Genomic DNA, 17,156 nt, shown 5'->3' with positions numbered 1-17,156 from the left:
CCTCCCCATGGAAAATATAATCCCTGACTGCCACCCCAAACATCTGAAGTACTACATTTGGAACACATACACGAAGCCATGTGTCAATTCTCTTATGGGCTATGGCAGTACATTGTAAACTTAAGTCCCTATAATCAGATTATCAGGTAAAAAATGCACGAGACTAATATTTCCTTCAACAATTTCACACATCTCAGACCTGATTGACATTGCAGAACATTGTTTTTTGTTAGTACATGCAATTTACACCTCACCCTATATACTGTAAAAATCAATGTTGCTTTGTGTAATTTGATATGTATGTTTTCTTTTTATTTTACTTTTCTCTGGTACAATGTCTACTTAGGGTATATACTGCACATTGTAGGCATTAGACTCACTTTATCTTTTAAGCAGCGGTCATGTCACTCCAAATGGAAAATGGGTAAAATGACAAGCCATGACACTAAATTCTCTGAAGCACTGAACTCGGTACTTGTGTATGAGACCAAATATAATTTCCTGTAACCTCTTAGAATAAGAATAAAGGTGTAAGAGGATTATGATCAGATACTCATAACAAACTTTCACAGCTGCCTAAATGGCAATGTCTTCTGATTAGAAGTTGCCATGATTCTAGGTAAAATTCCTGGATAAGGGAACAAATGAGTCCCAACTGGGGGAGTCTTGATAGACGGTAAACAAGGAAAACCATCCTGAATATTGGTTGCATTCTGCCACCGTGAATAGAAGTCATGTACTTACACCAAACAAAAATTATGGATAATGCATCCTGGCACTTTTAACTAGCAATAGGAAGGGATATTGTTGGTGACTAACCATCTATACAAGACTATACTTCTGACACATTTAAGCGTTTTTACTAAAAGTGTTTCAATAACAAAGCTGGATATTCATTTAAAATATGTATCTGGGTTGCATTTTTAGGTGCAGAACTAAGAGAACAGCTGCATATTGAATTACTGGGTGCAGGTCCACAATTCCCGATAGCACTTTCCTCATTTGTATTTGTAATAGAATTTCAAATGCTGGAAAGCATAACTTTCCAGAACAAATATCAGTTGTGTTTTACTTCTTATGTTATACTAGAAAAACATATCTATACCTTCATAAATTACATATCCGCCTCATGTGATAAAAACTATAATGTGCATACCTGTGAAATTAATCAAAATACAACTTACTTTAGGGGTGCTATTGAATTAAAATAGTAAAGTAATATCTTGAAAGCCAAAACAGCAGTTGCATTTTTATTATGTTTCTAAAATATAGCATACAATAGCTTAAACTCCTTTTGTAGGTGTATCCTACTAGAAAGTTTCCCTTCTGGTAGGTTATACTTGTTTATGAAGAAATCCTAACCCACTTACACTCACACAAAAATTCACATCCTGTAATGCTGAAACCTTCAGGATATCCACATGTTTTGGCATTAGTTTCCTAAATGTACGCTTACCTTACTTGCATACATTCACTGTTCCATTCATCCAAAATCTTAAAATGCCAGGCGAATGGAACACGTAAATGAATTTCAGAGTCATTCATTCCATGAGTGAGCAGTTAGTTCAATGGAGTGAATGATGATCACATAAACACACACACACACACACACACACACACACACACACACACACACACACACACACACACACACACACACACACACACACACACACACACACACACACATATACAAGCACAGAAACATTCACTTACACACAGGCCCACAAACATACACTGGAAATCATATACAGACACACAGACACACACACACACACACACACACACACACACACACACACACACACACACACACACACACACACACACACACACACACACACAGAAAATTGCACGGTCACTAACAAGCAAAAAATACACATCCATAGAAAAACAAGAACAGAAGGGGGATAAAATGGCTTTACTGTGCTGATGCCTTGAGTTATAAAAGTCTTCAGCCCTTTGAAGAAAATGTTTTCCAGCACTGATTGGCCCAAGAAACAGTAATTTTAATAAATAAAAGTTCCAGTGCACAGTAATTTAAAAAAAAATAAAAGTTCCAGTGCACAGTAGTTTAAAAAAAGAAAAGTTTCAGTGCATAGTAATTAAAAAAAATAAAAGTTTCAGTGCACACTAATTTAAAAAATATATATATTTCCTGCTCTGTTCAACCTGGTGCACAACAAATTTAAAAAAAAAAGAAAAGTTTTGGTGCACTGTAATTTAAAAGGAAAGTTTTGCTGCTTTATCTTTACTCAGCCCCAGCCATAGCAACAGAAATGAAAAAAAAAAAGTTTCTCAGCTGTTTCCTTTGCATCCACTTAAACATATGATACGGTCAGTCAATGAGAAGGCAGGCACACCTGGTGTAAGATTTAATTTTCAAATACTGTGCAGTATTTTGGAGATGGGTAAAGTTTTCTCTTTTTTGCAACACGAGCTATAGAGGAAGCAGATCAATGGGATTTTTCTCTTTTGAGGCAAAAAAACATGGTCTAAGCTAAGTGTGTGCGCGTGTGTGTGTGTGTGTGTGTGTGTGTGTGTGTGTGTGTGTGTGTGAAATGCCTGACCTAGCAGGGGCTGTTTAGTTATGTGACTTCCTCAGACTCAAAACCACTACCTTGGTTACAGGAGGTATGAGCCTTAATCAGCTGCACTGACTACTTTTTTCCGTTTGGTATTCATTGAGGATTACTGTTGCAGTAAATGATTTAGATTAGTCTGCTTTTATTTGTCCAACTTTTGCAGAATATCTCTTATTTTTCCTCATATCTGTGCCCTATTCATAATAAGTCACTTAATCAGACAGTGCTTTGGGGCAAGTGAAAATTTAGGCTAGGCTCCTCAATAGACCCCCCTCAACTGCAAGCCTAGTAACTACTAACTAGTACCTATGAACCAGTAGTTATGGGGTAAAGGAAGGAAATTGATTGTAGTAAATAGGCACATCATCACATAAGCCATGTTCTTTGGATATGATCGTTGGTTTCCTTGACGTTGACAGTGCATTTACTGTTTAGCTGTAAATAAACTGGACAGCATGAAGTCTATGAATTCAATGTTACTATTTTAAATATGAATACATTTTTAATTTAGTTTGTTTTTTGCAGGCACACAGGTGTGAAATGCACTGTGTTTGGGTTACAACAGTTTTTCAAACACTTCATGCAATTCTCTAAGTTTATGTGCTGTTAAATACCTGCTTCCTGTTGTACATGGTTTGATTCCATCAGCCATTTTTTTTTCTTCTTAGTGACTCTGTCAAGTTACTTCACCAGATCCTGAGCTATTCCTGAAAAGGGACACATCCAGTGGGATGTCTCAGGAATTTAACAAATGTATTATACTTTTGTCTTTTGAATTCCTGTACCTTCACACTTCACACAGACATGAATTAGTACTTCACTATATGCTATTTGGGTATGAATCCCAGTATGTCTCTAGTAGTTCAAAGGGATACCAGATGCATTTTTACTAAATGTATGTTTCAGGGGAAGCGAAGTTTACTGTTTTTTTTATTCTAAGTCTGTTATCAATGTGAGTATTTTGTTTTGCTTAGAAAACGACAGTCAGTGACTTATATAAAATTTCAAATTATAGTTTTAAATGAAATCCAAATTTCTGTGATAATTGTAAAAGTAAAGACAAAAACAGTATGTACAGTAACAGGTTTGAATGGTGTTTATGGTAATCAGGGAGAGACAGCCAATAATGGATTATTAGTTATTAGTATGGTGGGTGGAGGTCTGTGCCCAGAAGGAATAGTTATTCTTGATTACAGATAAGATATAGGGAGGTCAAAAATATGATGTAGGTGTCCTGCAAGCATGTAAGAACGACCAAGCAAAACATGGTATGCTATATGAAGTAATGTTTCTGATTTCTGTATGACTTGTGGGTTGTTGAATGAAAGCTGCTGCAACATTTATATTGTCTGCAATTGCTTTGCTTTACTTTATGCATTGCACTTTAGAATGAATTCATTCATTAGCAGGCCTGGATTGTGTAATACAGTCTAACCATGTTGCATTTTAGTAATATATTTTTTGCAACACCTTCATTACAGTTTCTTGCAACTACGAAGGGGTTGATGTTTGTCAGGTCATACAGTCTGCATTATTTAAACTGATGATCATAACAGTCTTATCTTCAGCATCCATTATGTAATCAATGTTGCATATTACTATGTTACAGGTTTCTTTACAAGATCAGATTGTAAAGGATTTCTGCATTTAGTTAAAAACTGTTATGCTGGCATTTAGTGTAGTAGACTAAAGCTCCAACTTATTAATGCGCTGCTTCTTGTGGCAAGGGTGGAGGGGTTGAAACTTTACACCTTTATTTACCTATGGTGTGACATTCAGCAAGTCACTTAACCAAACAGTGTTCTAGAACAAACTGGAAATGGGGATAAACTCCTTAATGTCCTCCAGGAATGTATGCCTAATAAGTATGAGCATATGCTTTCTTTGTTTGCCATCCATCCCTTATCACATAGATCTATTTCAGAAGATGCTATGGCAATATCACCAGCACACCATTTTCTAAGGAAACATAAGTAACTTATACTTCAAGGGCAGTAGGTACTGCATTTATAGGTGAAGCACTGAAATGTAAAGTTGTTTGCCAACAGCAACCACTGCATTAGTAACAGTTCTTTTTAATACAGAATTATTTGCATAACTTTTTCTTTTCCAAATATGGTGCATATTAAGTTAGAATAATTTATCAGGTGGTTAATATTTCTTATGCGCTTATAAATATTCTTCTATATAAACCATGCTACACCTAGCTGGATCCTATGATTTGATCCTGGTGATCTTTATACAGTTTAATGTAGCACATCCAAAACCACTAATACAGTCCATGTAATTTATTACTTCATTAACAATAAGGTGTATACACCATCAACAAAGTGGCAATAACTGATGGCGGGAGCCTCTGTGGATGAAAGCACTTTACAGTCTTATCTTGTCATTTTTAAAAAGTCTTTAATCAAACTTGCAGTACTAATGTGCAAGTATGCATGGTCCTAAAAATGTATGCAGGGAGTCCATAGTTTGAAAACAACCCAGGGACCAAGGTACAGTTAATCTATCACTAGTCAGATACATTTTCAATGAATATGAGTTTTAATGCATTTTTAATGAATGCGAGCTTCAAGAAAAGAAATATTTACCATTACTCATGCTATATCTGTTTTCAATGCACACTTGTTTTGTTTAGCAAATGGACATTGGTGTCTGTACTATAAAATAATAGATAACTGGTAGTGTTTCCATATTCATAAAAAATCTGCACACCTCCACACTGGTAGCCCAGCATAATGCATCAGAGATACTATAGGTGCAGCTAACATTGGGTAAGACAGAGATTCAAGTCATAGCCTGTTATAGGTCCCCAACCATGTCCCAAGACTCACACTCCACATTCCTAAGCTCCCTGGAGAATATTAGGGTACAACCTAACACTTTCATACTGGGCAACTTCAACTACCCCTCCATTAACTTGGAAAACTACTCATGTACTAATATACTTGCCCAACGTTTCCCGGAATTCACTAATTCCAATGCCCTGAACCAGCTCACTCTTACCCCCACTACAGGTAGCAACATCCTTGACTTGGTCATTACTAACATGGGCGACCATTGCTCTACACCAATAGTCAACTCCTCCCTGGTTAGATCCGACCACAAACTAGTCACCTTGGAAATCCGCATCCCTCCCACCCACTCTCCCCCACAAAGGAAACCACCATTAAAAACTTCTCCAAAACTAACTTTGGGATCCTAAAAACAGAGGTTGCTAACTTCACAGCACCCATGCAAATGGAGAATAGTTGCATGACCACCAAATCATACAACAATGCACTGTATGAACACATACATACACAAATGCATGGATCTTGCCATACCCAATAGAACCAAGACGCTCTCCAGCAAAAACAGGAAGCTAATCTGGTGATCCCCTGCCATAAACAAACTCTACAACAGAAGAAGGAAACTGATGCGGAATAAGGTAAAGTCCCAAGACTGGAAAAACTCCCTTATCAGCCTCAACAAAAAGCTGAGATCCCTCATCAAATCCTCTAAATTTAGCTAAGAAAACATAAATGCAGCAGATAGTAAAGACAACCGCAAGGCCTTCTATATTTATGTAAAGAATCTCCACAGTAATACCGAGATTTGCTCTGAGCTACTGCATAATGGTACCTCCTATACCGAGCCAACAGATATTGCCCATATACTGGCCGACAGATTCGGTGCTAAATTTACCCCTCTCTTCCCCCCAAAGCACCAATTACCAGTAGATTGCCAGACACTCAGTATTACTGCTACACAGGTTAAAACAGCACTGTCCAAGGCCAAGAATACAGCTTCATGGGACCTGACAATATCCCTTACTGTATTCTACATGAACTACAGAGTGAACTGGCACCTCACCTGTGTGCCCTGTTAAACCTCAGCCTCACCAAAGGTTTTGTCCCTACCAAATTGCACATTGCTACAGTCATCCCTCTCCACAAAGGAGGAGTGACTACAGACCCTAGGAACTATTGCCCCATTAGCCTGACAAGTCTGATATGCAAAGCTATGGAATGCATCATCATGGACTTAATAAACAAGGATATAGGGAATCTCCAAACTCTGGATCCCACACAGTTTGGTTTTGTGAAGGGTAGATCATGCCTGCTCAACCTGGTTGACTTCTTTGAGTCAGTCACCATAGCTGTTGATGAAGGCAGGGTGGTTCATACAGCCTACCTTGATCTGGCCAAGGCCTTTGACACAATTCCCCACATAGGAATCATATAAAAATGTACTAAGCTAGGCATCAACCCCTATATCACTAGGTGGGTTGCAAACTGGCTCACAGATAGAACCCACAGTGTGAAAGTAGCTGACTCCAAGTCAGACTGTGGACTAGTCACAAGTGGAGACCCACAGGGTTTGGTCCTAGGTCCTCTCCTGTTTGGTATCTACTTCTCTGAAGTCCAGGCCAACACAAAGGGACTCTGGCTGACAAAGTTCACAGATGATTGCAAGTTGGGAGCTATTATTAACTCCCCAAGTGATGTTGACATCCTACAGAAAGGCCTCACTGAGACCAATGACTGCTGTCAGAGCCATGGTCTTAAGCTCAATGCCAAAAAATGTGTCGTCGTCCCCTTTGGGAAAATACCAGTTCCCATGAATTACCACATTGATGGTAGTCCACTGAACAAAGAAGGCGTTATCCAAGATCTGGGAACACAGGTTGAGAGCAACCTCTCTGTTGACCACCACATTACCACTGTGGTCAGAAAGTCCTTCTATGTGGCACATCTCATTACTAAGGGTTTTGTATCTAGGAAGAAAGAGGTCATTGTCTCCCTCTACTCTTCCCTCATTAGGCCAAACATCGAGTACAATGACCCACTTGGCATGTACCTCACTAGACACCTGCAACAACTGGATAGGCCGCAAAAGTACCTCACAAAAAGGATCCTAGGCCTTAAACATTTGTCCTATATGGACAGACTGAAAAAACTTCAACTATTCTCTGTCTCATATTGCCTACTTAGAGGCGATCTCTGCTCGACTTACAAAGCCATGTCTGACCCAGCTCTGTTAGAAATGCTACATCTAAAGAAATCCCAATCCCCTCCACACCACATGCTCCAGAGACCGTAATCTCATTACCACAATCAACAGTAGATGCTGGAGGGACAGGTTCATAACGCAGAGACTGCCCATGCTATGAAATAGACTTCCCATACATGTCAAACAGAGCACCTCACTGGTCCTCTTCAAGAGAAATTTTGACAAGTGGATGGGAAATAGAAAATTCACCCCGGGGATTACTCCAGTGGCTCTACTCGACAGAAGCACTGGGAACTAAGGTCAGGTGGCACAATGCCAGGGTAATCCTATGGGCTAAGTTTGCAAAGGATCCAGGGCCATTAGCCTAGTACACACCTATGAACCTATGAACCAAGTAATGAGACACTGTAATGGCTGGATGTGTGTATGGGGGGTGTCCATTACCCTGCCTAGGGCCCCATACGACCCTGACCCAGCTGCCAGAACAAGTTATCTTTCTCCCGTGACATTATTTGATTTGATCATAAAGATGCAATTCTGCAGTTGACTTTATCTAATTCTTTTTACCGATGTGGATTCCATGTTGCCCTACTTAGTAAGGTCATTCAAGTAAGTTGTATGTGACTTCTTCTGCCAAAGGTTCTGTGAAATGTTACACTTATAGCAGCTGTGAATATACCAAAATCACTAATACAGTCATACATTTATAAAATGGTCAACTATTATTTAAAGGGATTTATGTTTTATTATACAAAAGATGTAATTTATGTTGCTACAAGTATATGTAACAATTGTTATTTTGACTAATTCAGATGTTGAGTACTTTTGCACACTTGGGTGATACCAAAAGTAGGAAGACAAGTAACTTTTAGTTAGACATATCATAAAATGCAACTTGAGTGAAGATTTTAAGTTCCAGTAACACAAATAGTTTTACCTAAGCTAGGAAGAGAAATATAACAAAAAAACTGTTATTACAAGGCAATAACAGACAGTGCTGGTTAAATTATAACAATAGTTTAAATGATACAATTAGCATTAACCGAGGGATTTGAATATGAATGGGATAAAAGAAGCTTAGGTGTTTACATCATGTTTTAATACTGATGTATAATGTTGTACCATTTAATTGGACAGAGGTTTACAGTTTTTCTGCATCTATGCATTTTAATATTTAGATGATTTGTGATATGTAACTAGTTAATCAATAACATATTTATTTATTTGAGGTTCTGGTATGAATCATTGAGTTGGAGAAAAGCTGAAGTTCCAAAATACTGAAAAATAATCACCTAATTACAGAAGGCCAAGCATTTTAACCCCCCGATGTATCTAAAACAACTCCATGGTCACACCAACTTGGAGAAGTGAATCATTGTTGGCACTCACTTATCAACTGCACCAGCAATGATTTTCCTATGGAATATAGCAATTAATGTTCATTCTGTCAATATTTTGTTCTGCATCCAAATGCAGCTTGATGAATTTTGACTTGACCAAATGTAGAGGAGTGATTTATTTATTGATTGTTACAAGTGAGCCTGTATTTTTTTGGGTTCCGGCATGTAGCTTGAGAGACATTTCCCTGTGAGCTACATCACCAAAACCAGAAGGCTGCAGCAGCACTTTGCTCTAGAGCTATACGGTTGAAAACCACAGCTGCTGAAGCTGTAACTATGAAAAGAAGATGTCAAAAGACAGCTACTTGGATGGATTGTAACTGAGTAGGCATACTAGATGTGTTACACATTCCTTATTTTCATTCAAGGAATGAATTCATTTTATTATTTATTTATTTTACTGTCAGAACGTCTGATGTCTGGCTGAGCCAGCAATGGTCAGTTGTTCCTGTCCTACCCCCCCCCCCCCAGCTCCTGCAGGTGTCCAAGATGATATTGGAACTCGAGTCAACTGTGACAATGCCAGGTCTTTATATATCTACACCATGGAAATGGCCAACTGTTCCTTCCCTTGATCTTACCTGTGACACCCTGCCATGATCTTTTGGAATCTATCTCCTAATACAGTATTTCCAGTTCATATTTCAATATTTAAACAGCAAAAATGAAAGAAAGTTGGCAGGGAAGGTAAACTGCTGGAACACAAACCAGGAAACAACTATGGTAAAAATGAGTCCAAGCATCCCACAGCAGATATGTAAAACACTGATTTAATGGCACATAAAAAAACAGAGATAAGCGTTTTTGCTATAAGCTTCATCAGATCTGATGAAGCTTATAGCAAAAGTGCTTATCTCTGTTTTCTGACATACACTTGGTGGAAGGGAGGTGTCTGGAGGCTCTCAAGTTGTAGGTTATGCCACTCCAAAAATAGTCAGAGACTAGTCCCTATCAAATAAGCATTGGCTACAGAAAGTGTTCAGGCATGGCAACAAAAGCCAGGTGCCCAGTAGTTCTTCCAGGCCACATGTGTGGGACTGCTCATTCTCTTGCTTGGAGAGTGTTAGTAGGCCACAAAATGACGTAAGTGCTTGTGTTACCAGAAGAAGGTGGGTTAGAAACATAAAGGAAAAAAATCCCCGCCATGGCTTCCTCATTGATGGCCATACCGCACACTATTCTTACCCAGCAGGGCAATTAATTAATTCTATTGGCTTCCATCCTGGAGAGGAATGAATTGATTTTTTGCTCCAGTAGGAAAGGAATGAATGGCCATGGCAGTGACTTTATGGTCAGTAGGCATAAAGACAAAAATAGTATATACAAAAGAAAAATACATCCACGGTAAGCACAGATCTTCAGCAAGGCTTTGTCTTATTTTTATTTCTCTTCATGATTCTCATGGGCAATGTACCAAATTGCAGTCAGTTTGTCCATTATCATTTTTGAGGTGTAAAGGCTGCATATTAGTGGTTTGCTGACAATGCCGCTCTCTTGGCCGCAAGTGACTGATCTCAGATATGTGGTGAAATGGTTTGATACTTATTATGGGATGAGAATCTTCAGCATGTTAGAGAACAAGGTTCCTGTCCAGAAAATGAGCTGGTTGCTCTGTTTGTGATGCTTGAGCAAGTACCGAAAGTGGAGTAGGTTAGGTGTCTTTGCATGTTTGTCCATTGGTGAGGTGGTAGCATGGGATTAGACGATTGCTCACTGGATGGTGCAGCAGGGAACAAGCTGCTGACATTCTGCTGGAGTGATGTGGTGAAATGTGGATGCTGCAGCAGGAGACAAGCTACAGACATTCTGCTGGAATGTGTAGATGATTGCTCAGTGGATAGTGTGGCAGGGAACAAGCTACAGGCATTCAACTGAAGTGTGGTGAAGTGGGAGAAGAATCATGGAATGAAGCTCTCAGTTAATCACTGCCCTTACCTTCTGCTCTGGTCATTTGGTTTGAGAAGCAATCAAAAGAATAAACATTTCTCAGTATCTCAATAGATCATGGCAATAATCTGTTTCTGGTAATTCCTTTTCACTAACTTTTGTGAATTATACGAACAAGAACTGTGGTCAAGGAGGCTTGATGTGATTTAGCTCTCTACTTTTCTACCCATGAATTGATTATTTATTTATTGCCAACCTCAGATTTGAGAACATTCATAGATTCATAGGTAGGTAGTAGGCTATTGGCCCAAGGTAAGTAAGCCTAGCCAACAAGGTTATCTGGGTTTCACCACCTAAGAAAGTTATCTGCATGTGCCCCTGTTGAGCAGAGCCACAGAAGTGATCTCTGGGGCGAATTTCCAATCTCCCATCCACTCATCAAGATTTTTCTTGAGGAGTACTAATGAGGAACTCTGCTTGATATAGATGGGTAGCTTGTTCCAGAGTATGGGAAGTCTCTGGGACAGGAATCTATCCCTCCAGCATGTTCTGTTTATTATGGTGATAAGGTTTAGGTCCCTAGAGCATGTAGCTTGGAGGGATTGGGATTTCTTTAGGTGTAGCATGTCCAAAAGCTCTGGGTTTGACATAGCTTTGTATGTTAGGCAGAAATCCCCTCGGAGTAGGTGATATGCTACGGAGTAAAGCTGGAGTTTTTTGAGACAGTCAGCATAGGGCATCTGTTTGAGACCGGTAATCCTCTTTGTGAGGCACTTCTGTGGCCTTTCCAGCTGTTGCAGATATCTTGTGAGGTACATTTCAAGAGGGGCGCTATACTCTGTAATGGGTCTAATGAGTGTTAAGTAGAGGGGAACAATGACCTCTTTTTTCCTGGATGAGAACCCTTTCTTGATGAGGTGTGCCATGTAGAAGATTTTCTGACTACTTTGGTGATGTGATTATCAAAGGAGAGACTACTCTCCACCTGGGTCCCAAGGTCTCTTATCACACATCTGGCATTAAGTAGACTGCCACCTATTTGGTAGTTCATGGGTACAGAGTTTTTACCAAAGTGGATGACAATGCACTTTTTGGCATTGAACTTGAGGCCATAGCTTTGACACCAGGCATCTGTCTCAGTGAGGCCCTTCTGTAGGATGCCCACATAATTTGGGGACTCGACTATGGCTCCTAGTTTGCAGTCAGCTGTGAACTTCATTAGCCAAAGACGTTCTGTGTTAGCCTGTACTTCACAGAAGTAGATAGCAAACAGGAGAGGACCCAGGACAGAACCCTGTGATACTCCACTTGTCACTGGTTTGAAGTCAGATTTGGAGTCTGCAACTTTTACAGTGTGGGTTCCGTCAGTGAGCCATTTGACAACCCATCTTGTGATACAGGGATTTATACCTACTTTAGTGAGTTTATCTATAATTCCAGAATGGGGGATGGTGTCAAAAACCTTGACAAGGTCAAGATAAGCTGTGTGAACCACCTTACCCTCGTCTACGGCTTTGGTGACTGTCTCAAAGAAGTTGATCAGGTTCAGGAGGCATGATCTGCCTTTCACAAACTCGATGATACGTTGCAGACCAGGCTTATCAGGATAATAGGGTGATAGTTCCCGGGGTCTGTGGTGGCTCCAACTTTGTTGAGTGGGATAATTGTTGCTATGCACCATTCAGTGGGCACAAAGCCTGATGTGAGACTATGACTGAACATGGAGCTTAGGTGGGGAGCCAGTTCATTCTGAAGTTTGTGTAAAACGCAGCCCGGGATGTTGTCCAGTCCCATGGATGCTGTGTTTTTGGCTTTAGAGAGTGCAGTTTTTGCCTGCATAGTTGTGATTACAGGGACTTTGCATTCTTCCGGTAGAGATATAGACCTTTAGGGGGTGAGTTAGGGGGGTGTAAAGTTAGCATTGAACTTATCTGCAGGATGTTGGCAATATCAGTTGGTTCTGTAATTTTCGTGCCATTGTGCTGTGACTCAGAGGAGATCCGGGTGTTGTCATTGAGATTCTTGACATGGCTATAGAATGCTTTGTGGCTGTCCTTAGAATCAGTGGTGATTTTGTTTTCATAGCTAGCTTTGGAGGATTTTATGAGGGATCTTAGCTTCTTACTTTGGCTGAGCAGGGAGCTCCTCCACTCATGGGATTTTACGCTTTTGCAACTGGTTTTCCTTCTGTTGTAGAGTCTGTTTATGGCAGGGGACCACCAGATTATCTTCCTTTTTTCTTGGAGGATAGCGTCTTGGTTCTGTTAGGGATATCATGATCCATGCATTTGTGTAAGTGCTTATAGAGTGCATTTGTGTGGGGTTCAGTAGTCGTAACTGTATTGTCCATCTGCATGGGTGTCATGAAGTTTGCCACTTCTGTCTTAAGAAGCATGAAGTTGGCTTTGGAAAAATGTTTTACATTTGTTTCCTTAATGGGAGTGGGGGTGGGATGTGGATATCAAGGGTGATTAGCTTATGGTCGGATCTGACCAACGAGGAGGTGACTTCAGGTGTAGAACACCAGTCACTCATGTTGGTAATGACTAGGTCTAGGATATTGTTGCCCCTGGTGGGGGTGTGGATAAGTTGATCCAGGACATTAGAATTTATGATTTCCATAAAGCGTTGAGTGAAGGAGTTGGTACAGGTCAAAGCTGACTATCTGGATCTGGCCATTTTTTAGATTCCTCAAAGGAAAACGCACCACACATCTATTCTCAACACCAGTTCATAAGATGTGACTTTTGAAATCAGCACTAAGGACAATTATGCATTGGAAGTTTTGCCTCATTATGAAATTTGTGGAGTATCTCTGGAACAAATTTTTAGAAACTGGTTAAAAAAATAGATTTTCTTACAGTTTAGAAACATGAGACTGTTCAAGACAAAGACAAATATTTGTGCAAGATGTGTTAGTTTTAAATTACAGGGCTGGCAAATATATGAAACCAAAGTGAAAGATTTTGGAACAGTCTTCAACAGCTCTCAGCAGTTATTCATTAAAATTGGCTTTCTCCCCTGAAAACAGGAAACTTTCTTTAAGTATGTAAACTCAAAAATGGTTACAAACAACTGAATTATAACAATGTATTTGTAACAGCACCTGACGATACTGCTAACTTTTTTAGTCTATTATTTAGTAACTTTGACTCCATATCTGTTGTCTCAGTTCAAGATAGTCAGTGGGGGATTCTGTAGCACTATTTATATATCAGTTGACATAAAATCCTGGAACATCTACATAAAACTTCTTGGACTATAAGACTGGATGAGTTGTCTGGGTGTTTAATGTATAGGAGACAGACTGTTTTGATAGATTATGACTCCTATTTAATAATTTACTAAAACATAGTTATTCCACACTGCCCTTTATATGAGTAGGAGACATGAACTGGTTCAGAAGTATATGCCCATTAGCTTCACTTCTATCTCTGGAAAATGCTTTCAGTATTGTTGGGTCAAAATAAGATAACTAAACCACATTGGTGTGATAGATTCATGCCCCATTGTATCCTCCACCTCTGGAACAAACTTCCACTATATGTCAAGTAGAGTAGCACCCTTACCACCTTCAAGGTAATCCTACATAATTAGATGGGTAGCTCCAGATTCGTCCCTTTGGTCTAACCTGTCTTACTTTCCCTGAGGCTGGATGGAACTTTTGAATACAGGTTTTTGGACAGGCTTTTGATGGTCAGCAGATTAATTGCCAAATACTTACCAATAAACCCAACCAATGAAAGTTATGAAACATAGCAACACATGTTCTGCTGGACTGGCCATTAACCAGCAATTTTACCCTACCTATCCTTATCACCTTGTATGATATGATCTGCCAAGTTTTAGATAATGGTATGTCAGCAGTGGTGACATACTTGGACTTAGCTAAGCATTTGGCAAATGTTATTGTAGCATCATTATTACAATGTGTGGGGTCAATTTTTTATATAATTAAATTTTTTAATGCTTCATAGGACACGATGTATGAAACTCTCAGGGAAACTACTTGAATGAAACAAAGTGCACATTTGCTTCCCATAAGGATCTCTTGTGGGACCTAGTTTGTTTCACTTACTGTTCTCTTTAAGTGTGTCTGACAAATGCTGATTGTCCAAGTATTTTGATATTTGTAAAATCAACACTTTAATATTAAAAACAGAAGATTCTCCAGAGTTAAACATATATTTTGTTGAGGCTAATACAGGGGCTATGCAATCAGGATTGATGTTTGATGTCAAGATGTATATGATCCTATAGAAAAATGTAGCATTAGGAGACCTGCTTTGTTTGGATAATCCATAAATGTTATAGGTTATCTCCATAAAATATCTAGGTACTAAAATTAATCATATGTTTAATTTCCATTTAAACTCTGTGGCACTCCAAACATCTGCTAAGCAAACATTGGGCACTTTATTCAGAGCTTTCACATCGATGGGGACAGTTCTCCTATGCAACTTACATAAATCATTTAGTTCTTTTCTGGAATACAATGTAACTTTCTATGTCCTCAGTTTAGCACTAGCTGCCTGTGACCACTAGCAGCACAGACATACACAGTTTTGTTGCTGTTCTGTTTCTGTCCAAATAGCTCTTGTGACAGTGTTACATTTTTGTAACAACTAGTCACTGTGCTGCTGTATTTGTTATGGTACAGAGCTGCTGTCAGTGGATGTGTGTGACCCTCTATGCATTATCCAGATATATAGATTTATTCACTTATTCTAAGTGAGCAGATAATACCAGAGTCTGCAGCAGACGATAACTGCACTGCGGAGAATGTGAACTTTCACCACTGTGGTATCGTGCCAATTCTCCAAATGTATTCCATAGGGTACTCGGGCGAGTTCATTTCTATGTATCTACTGTATCTCACAAAAGCAATTGTGTATAGCAATGTCTTCTACCGACTGACTGATGATCCTGAATTTTGAAGTGCTTACACTACATTGTGTATAGCACATCTAGCCATACATTAATACTTAGAAATGACAAATATTATTATATTTTATCAAATTCTATGGCTTAGAAACAACAGCTATGCATACAGTTTAGTGAGTATACATGATTGTTAATAGTTAGGGCTGCATAGTGAACACTGCACCATGGCTAATCGAAAGAGGAATAGTCAGCTTTATTGAACTGAAACCCATAGTCACTCAGACTCTATGCACTGTTTTCAGTGAGATCATGAAACTGTGGGCATAAATAAGTTTCTCCTCCCCCAAGGGTTGCATGATGCCAAAGTTAGTATAATTCGACATCCAGAGATGTGGGAGTGCAAACTTCTGGGGAGGGGAGTCTTGTAGCATTATTAAAAAACAATGATATGTGTTGTTAAGCTGATAATTTTTGAGGATTCCACATGCAATGTTAGCAAGCAGCAGTCTGATTATTAGTCACAGACCTATTAGCTATGTGCTTCCTTTTAAAGAAAAGTTCAGGGATTTCTGTGTAAAATTTGGATGAATTATTGAATACTGTTTTTACAGGGATTTTGTACCATATATTCCTTTAGGTTTAAAACTGTTTAGTGAGCTAAGACTCAAAATCATTTGTAACAGCACTATAACTGACCTCATCAACCAATAGAAAAGACAATAAAGGAGACCGTGGTTCTCGTAAAGTAATAATAACTTTACTCTTCATTGGAAATCTTCACCCGCTGCATCCATAATATGAAATTCCGAAACACTGATTTGTTAATTTTGATTTTCATTCATTATGGTGAGGTCTTTACAATTTTTTAGCATATTTAATACTTAAACAGGATGAAAGCAGACATACCATGAGGGGTATCAATTAATGATCAATGGCACCAGTGCAAGCAGCTAACAGAAGTAAAAATGCAAATTCTGCTGATTAACTCATCTATCTAAAATGCCTAATTCCACATCACTAAGGCATTCAAATAGTACACATTCTAAAGGGAATTTTTCAAAAAAATGTATATAAGAAAAATGTTCTTCTCTAGCAGAAGGAAATCAGAGATTATGAAAACAGATGCATAACATTACCTACCTTTGGTCCAGCCTGTCCTCTTGCACCATTGGGACCTGATAAAGCAATCCCTGTTTCACCCTATAAAATAATAGAGTAATTAAAAGAAACTATGAGTTCTCCAGTACACTCAACCATTTAAAAAAAACTCTTCTTTGAAGTTCAAAATTATAGTTTTCTGTTTCGGTCTTTCTTTCTATCTCCATCATTCTCTCTCTCTCTATGAATACATGTTCAATAGCCATTTATATGCATTGAAACCTTGAATCTTGATAAACCAATA

At 38.9% G+C, this 17,156-nt stretch overlaps 1 protein-coding gene across 1 annotated transcript in view; it reads right to left on the bottom strand.

Annotated features, from left to right (window-relative positions):
- Positions 1-17,156, bottom strand: part of LOC122815075 — a 3,014,144-nt gene that overhangs the window by 1,243,012 nt on the left and 1,753,976 nt on the right. Inside the window, exon 89 of the mRNA XM_044087319.1 lies at positions 16,895-16,954. Coding sequence (XP_043943254.1) covers positions 16,895-16,954 — 60 coding nt within the window. The remainder of the gene's footprint in view (positions 1-16,894; positions 16,955-17,156) is intronic.

Source organism: Protopterus annectens, chromosome 11.part0, assembly GCF_019279795.1.
Source record: "Protopterus annectens isolate FY-2018-M chromosome 11.part0, PAN1.0, whole genome shotgun sequence".
NCBI lineage: Eukaryota > Metazoa > Chordata > Ceratodontiformes > Protopteridae > Protopterus > Protopterus annectens.
This window is presented reverse-complemented; position numbering and strand designations above follow the sequence as displayed.